Source organism: Bemisia tabaci, chromosome 6 (assembly GCF_918797505.1).
Source record: "Bemisia tabaci chromosome 6, PGI_BMITA_v3".
In the NCBI taxonomy this organism is placed as follows: domain Eukaryota; kingdom Metazoa; phylum Arthropoda; class Insecta; order Hemiptera; family Aleyrodidae; genus Bemisia; species Bemisia tabaci.
The window spans coordinates 576563-592174 of record NC_092798.1 but is presented as its reverse complement, the minus strand read 5'-3'; the positions used below and the strand labels follow the sequence as shown (position 1 = coordinate 592174).

Genomic DNA, 15612 nt, shown 5'->3' with positions numbered 1-15612 from the left:
GCAATTGGATTCTTCGTCGTGTTTTTTTTCAGTGTGTCGTTCCATCGTTTCAGTACTCAGCATCATTTTCCACGTGGTTTTCATATTTTTACAATCAAGGGATTTTACTCTCAATCCTACATACCCACGCATATCTTAAATGTTATTTTATTTATACGTGTATTCCCGTAAACTCGATATAGTGATTCCTGGGCTGCTGGCCGTATAGTTTTTCTTACCCCCCCCCCCCCCCGCACGCGCGCGCGAAGAAAATTTTCGTACTATGTTCGATGTGTTGTTCCAGTGAATTTTTCAAAATTTAGTAACGATTTCCACGTGGTTTTTACCTCCTTCACATACTGAAAATTTCATTCCTTTTACATTATTTTTTTCATTTTTACATACTTTTTTTTCGTTTACATCTCCATTGACGGAATGTATTGATTCCCGAGGTTTTTCCTTTTTTTATCCGGATTCGTTCGAGAAGCGTTGAGGATATTTGCATCTGCCGCAAATAGCCCCTCCCAACTTCATTCAAATTTGTTTTCGAGTGTTATTTTTTGCGGCGGCTGGTGTGCTAAATTGCGTTTTGAAGCCGTCGCGACAGTAATTAATCTTCTCGGGTTTTCTCCGAAACCTGAGGTTCTCAGTGCGTGATTAACCGTTTTTTCGCTCTCGTTTTCGAAGTCTGGCGTTGTTCGAAAGAGGGAAAAGTGTCCAATTTTGATCGAATATGCCTCGTAATTGAAATTCGTTTCTACTAACGGCTCGAAAACTTTTTCAGGAGCTTTTTGAAAATTCGAGGAGCGCTCACCGGATCGTGACCGGCCACTGTTATTGATTTTTCGTCAACTAAAACCTTGTGCTCAATTTTTTGCTTAAAAGTTCGGCTGTGTAACCGCGGCAGCAGAGTGATTCGCACACCCACAGTTTTTTTATTTGATTATAAAGTGTGTTTTTCCTAAGTTATTAATTATGGCAATAGTGATTCTGTGGGAAAAGCCTCCCTCGGAAGAGATGTTGCCGAGTGGTGTGCGGATTTTGGCCCCGTGACTGGGTTTTTCTCGTGGATCGGCGGAACGGGAGGGATGTACACTTACGCGCCCCCGGGGGCGGGGCCCCCCCACTACGCCCCGGCGCCCCCCACCTACCTGTCTAGTCAACAAATCTCCCCCGTCATAGCCCCCGTTAACTCCCTGGCGCCCCCCGTCATACCGGCTCAAGTCAAAAGGAGGAGGTGAGTTCGCCAACCCTGTCAAAAATTCAAATTCCTCCAACGATTCTAGGTGATTGGCCCCGGGCTCATGACGTGGTCCAACTGCCGTGCGATATATCGCATCGATAAAGTTAAAAAATCTCACAGTCAGTCAGCTAATTTTGAATTTTTAACAGAAAAATAGGACGACGGTCTCTGCGCATAAGCCCGAAGAATTATTATCAACCAAAAAATTTGCTAAACTCAGAGAAATCAAAGCTGGATTCTTCCTGGAAAGACACGTTGCATTCGAAACAGTACCCGACCTTTGTATCAGGGTTGCCGCAGTCTGGGAAAACCGGGAAATGTCAGGGAATTTTAAAAAGTCAGTGAAAACCGGGAAATGTCAGGGAAAATGATGAAAATGTCGAAATTGTCATTGAAAAATTGTCAAGTCACCTTTGTTTGCTTTCTAAAGTAGATGCAACATTTCAAACTATAGATTTTAAGTGATAATATGTATTTGAAAATATGTATTTTTAACCATCTAGTCTATTTTCAATTTTCAGGGAATTTTACCAAAATGTGACAAGAAATTCAGGGAAATGTTAGGGAATTTCATTTTTTAACTTCTGTGGCAACCCTGTATCGAACGCGACGGTTTTGCTATGGATGGAGAATCCTATTTGTATTTCTCTGAATTTTGCGATTCCTTCGGTTAAGAATGATCCTTTTAGACTCATGCGCAGGAGCGAGCTATCGTCCTTTTCCGGACTGAAAAGCCAAAATCTTCCGAGACTATTGAGTCAATCGATGCGATTCATCGTACGATAGCTCGACGACACCAAGGACCCGGAAAGAACCACCTTTAGTCCTAAAATGTACTCTTCACTTCGCCCTGTTGATTCCATATATTTTAGGGTTTTACAATAATGAATGTCATTTTCGGAAAATCTGAAATGTCAATCTCTAGATCAATTATCACTAAAGATTCGTATGAAAAGTTTACTATCAAATCCGCAAAACATGTCGAAAAATAATGACTAAAATGAAGAAGAAGTAACCAGCATTGGACCGCGTTTAGAAGAGAGGGACCAAGCCACATCCGCTATTGCCAAATTTAATTGGGCAATTTAATTCTTTACAAGAGAACGTTCATGTGGATTTCTTTAAAAATGTCAAGGAATTTGTTTCGTACCATGCAGAAAATTCACTGAAAATTGCCCAAAAATCTGCACCACCATTTTCATGTAAAACATTGAATTGCCCAATTAAATTCGGCAATAGCTGATGTGGCTGCTAAACTCGGTAGGTACAATTCCGTGTTTCCAGAGAGGTCTTTCGTGAATTATTTCAAGGCTTTTTTCTTTTTTTCATCTCTTTTTCTTAAATTTAAATTTATATTTCACATTCGTGTGTTTAAAATGTATGACGAGTGGATATTTTGCAACGTGGAATGCACGTCTCGAGTGTGGTATGGAAGTTATCCATGTATTCTAAGTCGAAGCGCGGTAATTTTATCGCGTTGTTTCCTCTCTCTGGGTCGAAGGTTAACCCGATAGATGACGTCATGTGACAGTTGATGGGATTGAATCTTTTCCCGCAGGAATCCAATGAGCGGCAATGCCTTCAGCTGCAGCTCTGTTCGGACCTTGAAGTCAGTCCCCAAAGGTCTCATCAGTCCGTATTCGGCTCCACCGGAAACCTCCATCAAAATCCTCGTCCTCGTACAAGACTCCCAGCTTATTCCATGAAATGCACATTTGTACATTGTGTTTTATGGAAAGAAACCTGATTTACAGCACAATCTGATGATCGTACTCTTGAGCCGTATAATAAAACCCGTATATCGACGGTGTAACCGCGAAAACGTGCACCTTGGTTCGCAACGCTGCATACTCTTGCGTCGTATAATCAGGGTTGTCACAGTCAGGGAATACAGGGAAAACTGGGAAACTTCAGGGAATTTTAAAAAGTCAGGGAAAATGACGAAAATGTTAGGAAAAATTTGTTAAATAACCCTTATTTGCTCTCTAGAATGGGTTTGAGGCTTTGAACAACAACTTTTACCTGAAAACTATTTTCAATTATGTCTTCTTAACCACCTATGTCATCTTCAGTTGTCGGGGAATTTCACCAAAATGTGTCAGGAATCAGGGAAATGTCAGGGCAATCAAAGAAGTGTCAGGGAATTTCATTTTCTCAGATCCATGGCAACCCTGGTTATAATGTATGTTTTTAAATTGAAACTACTAAGTTTTATTTTTGAAAGCTATTCTAATATTTTTTCGTCTGTGAAAAGAATATTCTGTGAACATTATAAGGAATAGAGTTGGTTTGTTCTTCTTTGCTGAAATCAAACCAGTAGACGAGGCGTGAAATGATCGATTATCGATTTTTTCCCATTCAAAGCTATGGTAAATAAACGAATATTGTGGTGTTCGTTGCGAACACCCTGTTTATAGATTTTTTCCATGGGTTCTAACGGCAGATTAATCGATTTATCGCAAAGCACACAACGCCACTAAATCAAACGAGGGCAGAGATTTTGCAGGGTAACTCAAGTTCTTAAAAAGTTATTGCAAGCCCAGAAAAGTTCGAGGCTTTTACTTTGCGAGCGACTTTTTGAAATAGATGGACAAAGTTGTAGACAAAGAAGACAATGAAAAAATGGAGCGCTCCTGTTGGTTGAAACGGATGGTTGTAAAAGATAAATTAAGGAGGAAGTTGATAGACTGATATTAGGTCCTTCGTAAGTTGCCGTTCATTAAGTTATTAATCACCTTCCTTGTCCATTGCGGCCTCCCGCTTCTACTTATACGATTCCTTCATTTCCTCCTTGTCCTCTCTCTCTCTCGCTAGTGCTTTGTCCAAAATTTTTAAAAACCCTCTGAAAAATCAGGGACAAGTGAAGAAATCTCGCTGAGGAATCTTGAAAAATTTTCCTCTGAAACATATCTAATAACTCTCTACCGCACCCACACGCTCTGTAGACGAAATTTAGAAGTTCTGCCTTCAAATTCCCGAAGTTTGAATGTTTCTAATTTCTAGTGAATTCGCGCCACAAAATTTGTCAGGAAAAGCATTTTTAGAAATTATGCCGAGAAAATCATCGAAAGTCATGGAAAATTCGGGGAATTTCGTGTTCAAAAACCCTGTAAAGTCACGGGAGAGTCAGATGATTTTGAAATCGAAGGTAACTAGTAACCTTGCTCGGAAAAATTTCAAACGAGATAGGCGTTTTTGCAGTTCCACCGTCGATACACTGGTAATCAGATACAGTGATAGACGTCTATGGGTCTGCTGGTGGTCTATACTACGTACAAATTTAAATCTTTCATTGAATTTGTTTGTCGGAGGAAAATGACGTAACACAATGGAATTGTTTATTATTTTTGAAACACGTGTGCGCACCACCGATGAATTGCTAGGTCGAATTCTAGCGCACTGGTTGTTAGAGAAGGCTGATTCTTATACTCCAAAGGAATAAAGAAAGTAGCTTCCTTGCAGTTTTTCGTTGCACCAAGGAAAACTATTCTCTAGTTAAAGTAGTGGCTATGTGCAGCAAGGAACTGGTATACTATTTCTGACTCATTTCAAAAAGAGCGTATGTTCCAATACTTTTAGTATGCAGTTGAGTGTTTTTATGAATGCGTCAAATCCAAGAGTCTCATATCGCAAAATGTAGTCCAGTTACTTTAAGCTCAAAATATTTATTTGTCTTAACAAAGCTCATTAATTGTCATGTTGAAATATTGATGTGGAGTTGGTTTGAGCTTTCTGGAATAGCTTTGCTCGTGAAGGAAAATACAGAATATGGCAACAGGATGTGTGAATAATATATATTTTCTCGTTTGGGGTTCAACGTGCAACAGAATTGGCTCTTGTTTTACAGAATCGTATTTCTATGACCCCTAGTCGTATAACCAAGAAGGTTACCTCGAGTCAAAGACAAGAGACCCTCCACTATGGCCTCTTGGCAACAGGTGGAAGCTTTTACTTTCGGGGATACAACAATTCCTTATGAAAAATTATAAGGGAGCAACAGTCATCACTCTTTTTTTTTCGGCCGTTGACTTACCTACATGATGGATGATGAGCTTCGGGTGAGCTTCATGAGTCAAACAAGTTTCCCAAACTTCGGCTTGCTTGTAAAACGAAACTGCCAACACATTCTTAACCATCAACCAAGTAGGTAGGTCAACAGTTGAATGATGAAGTCCCGAAAGTAAAAGCTTCCACCATAGCCGAGATACGAGTGGAGGGTTTCTTGTCTCTGCCTCCAGTGACAACACTGTTCCCTTCATTCAAATCCATTGAGAATATGGATTTTAGGTGAGGCAAGCTGCCTCACTGAGAATCGATTGTTTTTCATACATAGATGGAAGGAAAAGCGTGTGCCAACTTTCAAGAGTCGCTACTGGTTACCACCCAAGTTTTCCTCTGCGTAATTCCTTGTTCCTGCAGTAGTATACATATTTTCCTCAGCGCCACGAAAATCTGAAAGAAAAACTTTTTTTTTTTTTATAGTGATCTGATTTTTTTTACAATCAGTGTGTAATCGACCGTCCGCGGCTCAGGTCTGCTCAGTTGCGATCTCAGGGTGTCTAGCATCAGGATTTTCTCGATTCCATCAGGATTTGAGGTCAATCAGGATTTAATCCCGATTTCATCAGGATTTGAGGGAAAATCGGTCTTAAAATCCGGATTTGAGACAAGTTGGCCGTCCAATCGGAATTTTTTATCGAGCTATTTTTGTGATATTAATTTTTCTCCGCAAAAAATCAGGATACGATTAGGATTTGGAAAAATAATGAAAGCAGGATTTAGCTGTCAAAAATCAGGATTTCCCAAAATGAGAAAATTAGACACCCTGGAATCCGCGAGGAACAAAGTGTCACTATGAAAGTAGCTTTTCTTCGGCTCTCTCCGGAGAGTGTAAATATGTGTAGAGCACGGAAGAAGGTACGTGATTGTTTACACGGCGTATTGATTTACTCCGGGGGTTGTGCGTCGCGTCGCACGTAAAGCGCAACCTTAATTATTACATACGATGTTAAACTGGTGGCGCGGCCCACGCGATTAGCGCCTTTGCGGCCTTTGTACACTAATTAAATGGGCGGCACTTGAGGAAACAGAATGATGCAAGTTTTCTCTCAATCACTTCGGTCCCTCGAGGACATAGTCAAACCTATATCTTCCGCCTGGGAAGCTGAGCTTGAAAATCCATTATGAAATTATCGATTAATGTCGATTATGAAATTAGAAAATCACGTATCTAGAAGCTCTAAATTTGATTTATTTTTCTTGGTTAAATAGCTGAACATTCTAGCCTTGCACCTATGAATAATATCATCCAACGTACAGGCACTATCAGGTGGACATTCATATGCTTTCTTCTATTTGAATCATTGCATCGAAAAACGGTGGCAAGTCATTTTTCCTAAAACATTTTTTCCTACTGCAATTTTTCCTAATACTTTTTTCCTACTCGTTTTTTGTCCCATTACAGTTAGTCCTACGAGTGAGATGTCCTACTGGCTTTTTTCCTAGGGGCATTTGTCCTAAATTCAATTTTAAAACTAGGGGATCGAGAAAGTAAAAAAACAACATAGGTACCTCACAAGTTAAATTTGTGGCCGCATGCCCGTAAGTAGTGGAGCTTCATCCTCCTCCTTATAATGAGGGTATAGAAGGCTCAGCTTGTGATGTCTCCTGTTCACGCGCTTATATTCAGCTCGCTAAGAAAACTTTACTCTTTCTGAAAAATTTCCCTCTACTCTACTCATGTGTACGTTTCAATTATTATTGGATTATTAGGACAAACACCCTTAGGAAAAAAGCCAGTGGGACATCTCACTCGTTGGACTTACTGTGAGGACTAATGGGACAAAAAACGAATAGGAAAAAAGTATTAGGAAAACCTGATGTAGGAAAAAAAATTTAGGAAAAATGACTTAGCAACCCGAAAAACTACATATACGCGTGCATACTGAAACAGAGTTTTTTTTTATTTTTTTAAAGATGGCGTACTGAAGACTGAGAATTTGAAGTTAATGCGTTTTGGAAAAGAAACAGTTCTCGTAAATTTGATCTTTCTTTAAATCGAAAGGAACTGTATCGATTGTGCATGGGCTCTGTTGACCACGTATTATATGTATGACGACCTTCTGCACCCGGGGACCCAGGCCACAATGGACATAGCTCCTTTTCAAATATGTACGTCCAATTGAAATCTCGAGAATTTGAGCAAAGCATTTGTTTCCGTGAATTTCGAGTTGGACTTATTAAAACTGAGGACGCATCTAAGTCCTAAATCAAACGGAACCATCCTCATTGTAACCTGGACACGGACACCAAGGTCCGTATGAATGCGTACATGACAAGGCTCATGTCCAAATGAAGATCGAAAAGAAATAACATTGTGCTAATTAATTAAATCGAGAGGAATTATATTCGTACACGATTACCGTGATTCGTTGCTACCTTTTAGAATGTTATTTTTCACAGGCCTGACCACACTTTTACATGGAAAATGCATGATAAAACTGAGAATATAAAATATGAATGGTGAGATCATTTCCTAAATTGCGGCTCATTTCTGAGAAATGTTGAAGAGTTGGTCGTTGGTCCATGCTCACTTTCTCAAGTCGCTCGTGAAAAATCTCGATTCTTCGAGAAGAGGCTGAGTAATATGATTTGATCCGGTTCAATCTGGAACCAAGCGTTTCCATCATCACTCAAAATATGCCGTGCACCTCGACTCTGAAGAATCTTGAGCCGCTTTTTACAATAAAAACCGAGCATGAAACACGACATGTGTCGTTTTCCAGACGAAATAGCGTAACTACGAGCGTAACTCGTAAATTTCGACGACACATAATTTCCGCACAAAATTTTTGCAAGAAACCTGTTGCAAACACTGTATTATTATTCGGGCTTCCTAAAAAACTAGCATTTTGTACATAGATTGCAATCTGATGTTCTTGAAAAATTGAATTGTTTGAACAATTTGGCAACCTTTGAATGGAGTTACGTTCCCTCCTCGGCGGGCTGATTATTGACATTGATAGCCAAAGCGCTAGACCAAGAGACGGAAAGGAAATGGGTCAGTCGCGCTGCGGGCCGATTATTGAATTTGATAGACAAAGATATAGACAAAGAAGACAAGAGGTATATGGAGGGAGCCTATTGGTGGAAGCGGGTGGTTGCAATGGACAAAGGAGGGAAGTAATCGACTAACTAGCTGCGACCTGCGAGAGACCCTTAGTTAGTCCATTATTTCCCCCCTTAGTCTGTAGCAACCACCTGTTTCAACCAATAGGATCGCTCCATACTCCCTAAGTCTTCTTTGTCTATAGCTTTGTCTATCAATTTCAACAATCAGCCCGCTGGTCACAGACTCGTGTTTTGATGCTTTATTCTTGTAGATAAGCTAAAAATAATAAGATGCGTCTAAATAGTACCCCTAGGTTATTTAATACATGTATGACCGGCATATATGACCTGTAAAGAATATATGGTCTCCAAAGAACTTATTTTCACAAATAATTCAACTTTCCAGTCTTCAGTAACGTTATCCATGCATCTCCATTCATGTTTCACTTTTTGTATGTTTTTGAAGTAGAGTCGTCGTGAGCCCTATGGAGCAGCCCGGTCTCAATTCAAATTCATCATCCTATTTTGGCGCCTTTCTTAAAACTTCGGTACTTGCGGGTGAATCTTGTAAATTCCTTGTCGTAACTGCTCATTAGATTATTATGGAGTAGGTCAATTGTATGCATTTCTACCAAACGGAACTATGTGCATTAAGACACGAGCCCTGAGACCCATAAGAATACATGCGCAACAGGGCTCACATCATAATGCACATAGTTCTGTTTGGCAGCAAATACGCCCAGAACTGTGAGATGAGCCTATTAAAATTAAACTTGGAAGAAAAAATAATAATTACTGAACCGTAGAAAGTTCATAATTATACGCGTGTAATTGAAGTAGCTAATTGAGCTGTGCATAATTAAGGGTAATTTTTTAGAATACGTATAAGATCCCATTCCGTCTTTTTACTGAGAATGTCAACAAAAAACACGAATCACTCCCCAAAAAATCCAAAAATGAGCATCAAACTTCGTATCGTTTCGAAGGTGTGTCTTACTATCACTTTATGATGATAAATATCACCGTCCTCGGAAATGTAACCCTCTTGGAATAATTTTTTTTTCTTTTCTTTTTTTTCCAGTGACTTTTTTTTGTTGAATTAACATCGGATTTTCAGTTTTCGAAAATATTTCTGATTGCTATCGTTCTAGCAGCCATCGGTTATTTTGCAATCAATCAAGGACGTGAAGCAGCGCACCTCAATCCGAAAATTCTGAACTCGGAGTAAGACAAATTGAAGGTGTGAATATAATTCCCTTAAAACCGGTTTTCTTTTATAAACTGGAAATTTTAACCCGGCATAACTATCATTTGGTTTGGAATTTTTGGAAATTGTTGAGAGCTGTTCACATGCTCCTTGAGTGCCCTCCCCGTATTAGTACCAAAAACTCATTTTTTAGTTTTTCTGCCCGAACGTCTTCATTCTCGAACATGCTCGCAAATAAAGGGAAATTTAAGTCCCAACGGATTTTCTTTGATAATTTTTTTTCCTATTCCTTCGGCAGGGATGTGTGATAAACTTGTTTTTGATTCTGTACACTCATGTCTCGCCAAAATTTGTTTCAGATCGGATGAGGAGGATCCCAGTGGTAGCAAATACGGCCGAATGGAGGAGTCAAATGATCTTCAGGACAAGGAGCGCTTCGCTAGGTAATCAGTTAACAATTGTATTATTTTGATTTATTCCCAAGAAAAATCCGTTGTAGAATGGGGAATTTCAATGTTTTAACCTAAGTTTTAACCATCAAAATACGATTATCTGACTACTCACAAGCCTGGCTGACGTATCCGAACCGGACCGGACACATTATTCAATAAATTCTTGGTCAAACAATACCACATTTAGAACTTATTGTATGTAGTTTTTACCAAGGTGTTGTGGAAAGGATTGTCGGGAATTCTTAAAATAAAGGCACTGATAACATGAAAAGGTTATTTTTGCTATCATTCACCAACCATAGAATCTTGGTTAAAAACTACATACAATAAGGAAACATCATATTTTGTGAACAGCAACCATCCTTGAAAAGTCAGGAAATTTTCAGTTAAAAAAGCTAGTGGTAGCTAGGAAATCTTCAGGGAAATCCTTATGTGAAACTTATCATTGTCAATTCTCTTTCAAATTCCCCCAAAACGAGGATGAAGATGATCTGTAGTATTTTTATTTTTTATTTTTTGAAAACGCGATTCCCTTTTAGTAAGTGCACCATGGAGGCTAGGAGGTCTTTGACCTTCCCAGTTTTTTCGCTACTTTTTTCAAAGGAGCGATGTAAAATTCAGTGTTTATAATCATGAACTGAAATCACTCGGAAAGCAGGATCTTGAGATTAGCGCATCTGCATTTTATGCAACCGCACACGGTTACCACGCGCGGCGCACAGTGGATCGAGTCAATAGGAGAGGTCAGATAAAATTTGGAAACTTTAAACGCTTATAACTCCAGTTATTCAAAACTTTGAGGTTCTATAAGTGGTTTCATTGGTTTAACCCCAGTTATACAAAACCTTGAGGTTCTATAAGTGGTTTCATTGGTTTCCTCGTAAAATTTTCTGCTGATACCCCTTGAAAATTTAAATGTGACGAAATAAACATCAAAACTTACAGTTAAAGTCTATGATTTCATGTCCTCCCTCTCTAATCGACTCGATCCATTGTGCGGTGGGCGCAAGTTTAGACTCCAGTGTGAAGCTCATTCCATCGATTTGAAGCAGCGGCGATGACTCCGCTCATCAAAGCGAGTCGATGGGACGGATTGGAAATCATTTGGAAACCTTAATAGCTTATATTTTCGTCATTACAGAATGTACAAATTTAAAAGTGGCTCCGCTAGTTTTCGTGAAAAGTTCCCTCGAGTAAGCACCCCTGAAAATGTATAACGAGACGAAATAAACGGGAAAATTTGCAGATTAGTTGAAAGTCTCGTGGAAAATGTCCTTTGTGCGACGCCCGATGGCGGCCATGCATTCACCCAGGTCCAGGGTTAGCCCATAATTTGGAGCCCGAGAAAAAAATTCCCGGCTCGGGATCAACGGAGCGCGAAATATAGACGCGACATCCTTCACGCTCAACTCCCATCTCCAACATAAATGCAATGCTAAGTACGAGCAAAATCTCAACCGAATAATACCAAGTTAGCTACGATCCCATTTTTTAGAAATCAAAATTGAAGGTCTTGCACCGAATTCATCACGAGGCGCACAAAGAAAAATTTCCCGTCGCACCTGTCGCACGTCGCAGGTCGTCAGCAATCGCCGTCAATTTGCAAGTGGCACATGTGCTCAAATTGCAATGATTCGCATCCACATAGTAAAGGTCTCATTGGTGAAGAACTTTAAAAGCACGACTCCGACTCGGAGCGCCTTCAAATCTTGGTGATACTCTACGCTTTGCAAGGCCGTTAGTTATGTTGCCTACCCGAACCTATAACCCATGCAAGGTCACTGATTTCATCACACGCTCTCGCGAGAGTTCTAGGCAGAGACAAGTCCCAGGCTAGGACTCCTAGCTGGTATCATGAATTCAACGTCTGTTTGAATTTTAAGCCGAATAACAGTACTTTCTCCTTGGCTTTCTTTATTTCTAAATTTTTATATTTCTTTCAACTTAAATAGATCGCAATTTGCAGGCGACAGCTAATTGCCTGCGAAATAATAGTATAAATTCATTTTTAAGTATGTCTCGACAGGAATTCCTCGTTAAAACAACATGAAATCTTGCTTTAAACGATACTTAGTCCTATTGTCTCAAAAGATTGTCCTGTCGCTTAGAGGAGATTTTCGATGGACTCAACGAGAATCCCCGTTGCAGTATATTTTAATTTAACAGGAGAATTTATCTCAGCGTAGATAGGGTCTGTGCTCATTCCATGGTTTCTCGTGATCTACAGAACTGCTAACTTGAAGTTATTTGATATCGTGAAAGAAATCCCAAAGGTTCACAGAACTTTATCAAAAGTCAGGAAATTTCATTGTTTTCAGAACATGGAGACATTCATTCACACTCTTTCGCCTGATTTAAAGGAAATAACTTTCAGGTTCTCTCAGTTAAACTCCATCCAAAAAGTGTACTTAACCTCACTTGAGAAACAGATCCGTTAAGTGGACTTTAATATCGGAATGAAGTAATTAAACATCCGTTGAGTGCATGCTCTTAAAAGCACAAGCAGTGGAACATCTCACCGAGATAACTCAAACGCTGACATATTTTCAAGTGTTAATGTTATTTCCCGAGTTTAAAGCAGCACTCTCTGCGTGCTGCGCATCAATTTTGCAAGACGCCATAAAATGTCTGGCTCTTTTGACTGTTGGTAAGCATACGCTCGGAGACTTGAACGGGAGGGTAAGAAAGTTGCATTTCTACGAGCGGGGCGGCGGCGGCGGCGGCCTAAGTTCCAGAGGTTGTTTTGGCTTTACTATCTCTTCTAGACTATATTTCAAGTGGTTATGTTTGTTTGGATCCAATTGAAAATCTCATTGTTTGATAGCCGTTTAACCAGGGGTGCAAATTGTTCTCGAACGCGCGACCGAATTTTGGAACTGTCCTAAAAATTGTGGAGGCTGAATTTTTTCTTAGATTTTTCAGACTTTAGATTTTCAACTCTTGTGGAATAATGCGACTTTGGCACACACTCTTAAATCGACAACAAATTCAATAAAATTTTGATCAGCCAGCTGTGTTGACCTTTTTGGGAAAATCCAAGCGCGTTGCAGAAAATTGCGGAGGCCTAGAACAATTCGCACTCCTGGGTTGATGGACGCAGAATGTAATTTTTTTTATCTCCTTTTCTGCGATCGATTACACCGAACTTTTTTCCTCCCTATGATGTGCGAAGTAGACAGCGGCGGTTCTTTCAAGTTGGCAGTGCTATTTTTCTCCATATAAATCTATGCAAAACAGTCGATTCTCGGTGAGGCAGTACAATCGATTTTTTTTAATGGATTTAAATGGAGGGAGGAAAAAAAGTTTTGCCGACTTGCCAACCAATACCGCCCGCTGATCCCGTCCGTAGGAATACGACTTTCTTATCCTAGCGTTTAAGTCTCCGAGGATTTACTTACCAAGGGGTCGCTTTCGATTGGCATATTCACATTTATTTTTGGTCTCTCAGTTAGGGATGAAGTAACGATGGGGTCTCTTCCAGGTTGCAGTTAGTCAGGCTATTGCTTACCTCTTTCGTCCATTGCAATCACTCGCTTCCACCAATAGGATCCCTCCACATCCTTTTTGTCTTCTTTGTATGTAGCTTTGTCTCCCAATTGCAACAATTCGCACGCATGGTGCTACTTCATTTCTGGTTCGTGTCGAACGCGCGACCTTGAGATACAGACGAAACTATCGATAGTGTGACGATGGCTCCAGGTTTCCTCCGTCGACGTTCCTCGGGCCTGCGACGTGAGCTTTTCTCGTCGACGTCACTTGGATGACGTCACGGGAGTGGATGGACTCGCCAATCCGCCGCGGTCGGAGCCAGAAAAATCCCCGTCGTCTTCGGCCGAGGCCGCGGCCGCGGCTCCGGCTCAGAATTCACCGAGTTTTTTCCCCGCCCTCCCCAGCCCCCCCCCCCCCCCCCCCGCCACCCGCCCAGGCCCCGGCTCGGAGCCGCGGTCGTTGGTCGCGATGGAAATCGTGACTCCGGACCATTTCGTAAGCATCCCAGCTCCCCCCCCCCCCCGGGCCGCACTTCCACCCTTCCTCCACCGCCACCCGAAGCTCCCGCACCCACCTCACCCCCGCTGTTTATATGTTTTGTTTCCCACGCTCTTATTTTTACCGGTCAAATCCGTGCGCGCCTCGCATCCCCCCCCCCCCGCCCTCGCCACCCGCCGCAACAACCGCCCAACTCCCCGAGGAAACCCCGTCCACTTAGGCGTCTCCGCTGCGGCCCCCCCCCCCCCCCGTCCGTAATCAACGTCACCTTTGTCCGCCCGGCCTCGCAACAACCGCACATCGCCCCCCGGGAAACCCGCCGACGTATGCGCTTTCTATTCTTCGGACCTCCCGCCGAAGAACCGCGTTCCGCCCGTGGAAAATCCCTGGACGTTCGACGTTTTTGTCGCTGTGCGAACAACCGCGCACTGCCAGGCGGAATCCCTTGAACGTACGAGGTTTCTATCGCCTCCCGGGAAGGATGCAACGGGTGGAGGATGGAGGGTGATCCCTCCCAGCGGGAACAACCACCCAACGCCGATGAGGAACCCTTGGCGGATACGTTGTTTTGTCGTGGGGTGGGACCGCGGAAGGGTGGGGGCGACCCTCATTCACCTTATCACTCTTTTGTTGCGGCCCCCTTGGCGCTGCGCTGGTGACAAGCTTGCCAGAGTCTCCCATAAAATGTGGATATTTTACACGGGTTAAACTGGGAACAAATCTGATTTTTCAGCACTATCTCAGTGGCCAGATGTGAATGATCGATTTATCGATATTGCCCCATTAGAAGTTATGATAAAGAATCGACTATTAAGGTGTTCGCTGCGAACACCACGTTTATCGATCCTTTCCCGTCGATTCAAATGGCAGATCAATGATCGATCGATTCATCGTAAAGCACGTCACGCCACTGCACTATGTGGCAACTATGGCTGATGACAACGCTTTGTGATGCGCGTCCCCTCGTCTTCAACCCCCCCTCCCGCCCTTCCCGTCCATTACGGGCCTTTTTTCTTCCTTTTTTTCTCTCTTTAATGAAGCTCCGAGCTTCGGCTTAGCTCCGTAGAAAATTTCTAATTGAATGCGAGAAAAAGCGATTGAAAAATTGGAGGCCGATACGCTCACGGTCTATTCAGATGGATTTTAACACCCCCCCCCCCCCCCCCCCGGGTCCCCTCTCTCGTCTCCTCGCGCGTGCGCGGTTGTTATTAGAGGGTATCTCGTATTAATAAATCCAGAAGGCTGCAGCACTGAAATCAATAGACAAAGCTATAGACAAACGGAAAATAGAGCGATCATATGGACGTATTTCTGGCAAACGGAACTGTGTGCATTATGACGTGAGCCCCGTTATGCACGTATTCTTATGGGTCTCAGGGCTCACGTCTTAATGCACATAGTTTCGTTTGGCAGAAATACGTCCATATTGCGGTGGAAGCGGGCGGTTTCAATGAATGAAGGATGTGAGGACTGAGGAGTAGACTAAATAATGACAGCCCATGAGAGACTCTATAATTAGTCTTATCATTCTCCCTCTAATCTATGACAACCACCGGTTTCAACCAATGGGTTCGCTCCATTTGCACTTAGTCTTCCTTGTTTACCGCTTTGTCTATCAGTTTCAATAATTAGCC

At 41.8% G+C, this 15612-nt stretch overlaps 1 protein-coding gene across 1 annotated transcript in view; it reads left to right on the top strand.

Annotated features, from left to right (window-relative positions):
• Nucleotides 1-278: 278 nt before the first annotated feature.
• tgo (Aryl hydrocarbon receptor nuclear translocator homolog tgo) overlaps nt 279-15612 on the top strand; it is a 41640-nt gene continuing 26306 nt past the window's right edge. The window contains exons 1-2 of the mRNA XM_019046734.2: nt 279-1216; nt 9899-9982. Of these exons, the coding sequence (XP_018902279.2) occupies nt 1068-1216; nt 9899-9982 (233 nt within the window). The 5' untranslated portion in view covers nt 279-1067. The remainder of the gene's footprint in view (nt 1217-9898; nt 9983-15612) is intronic.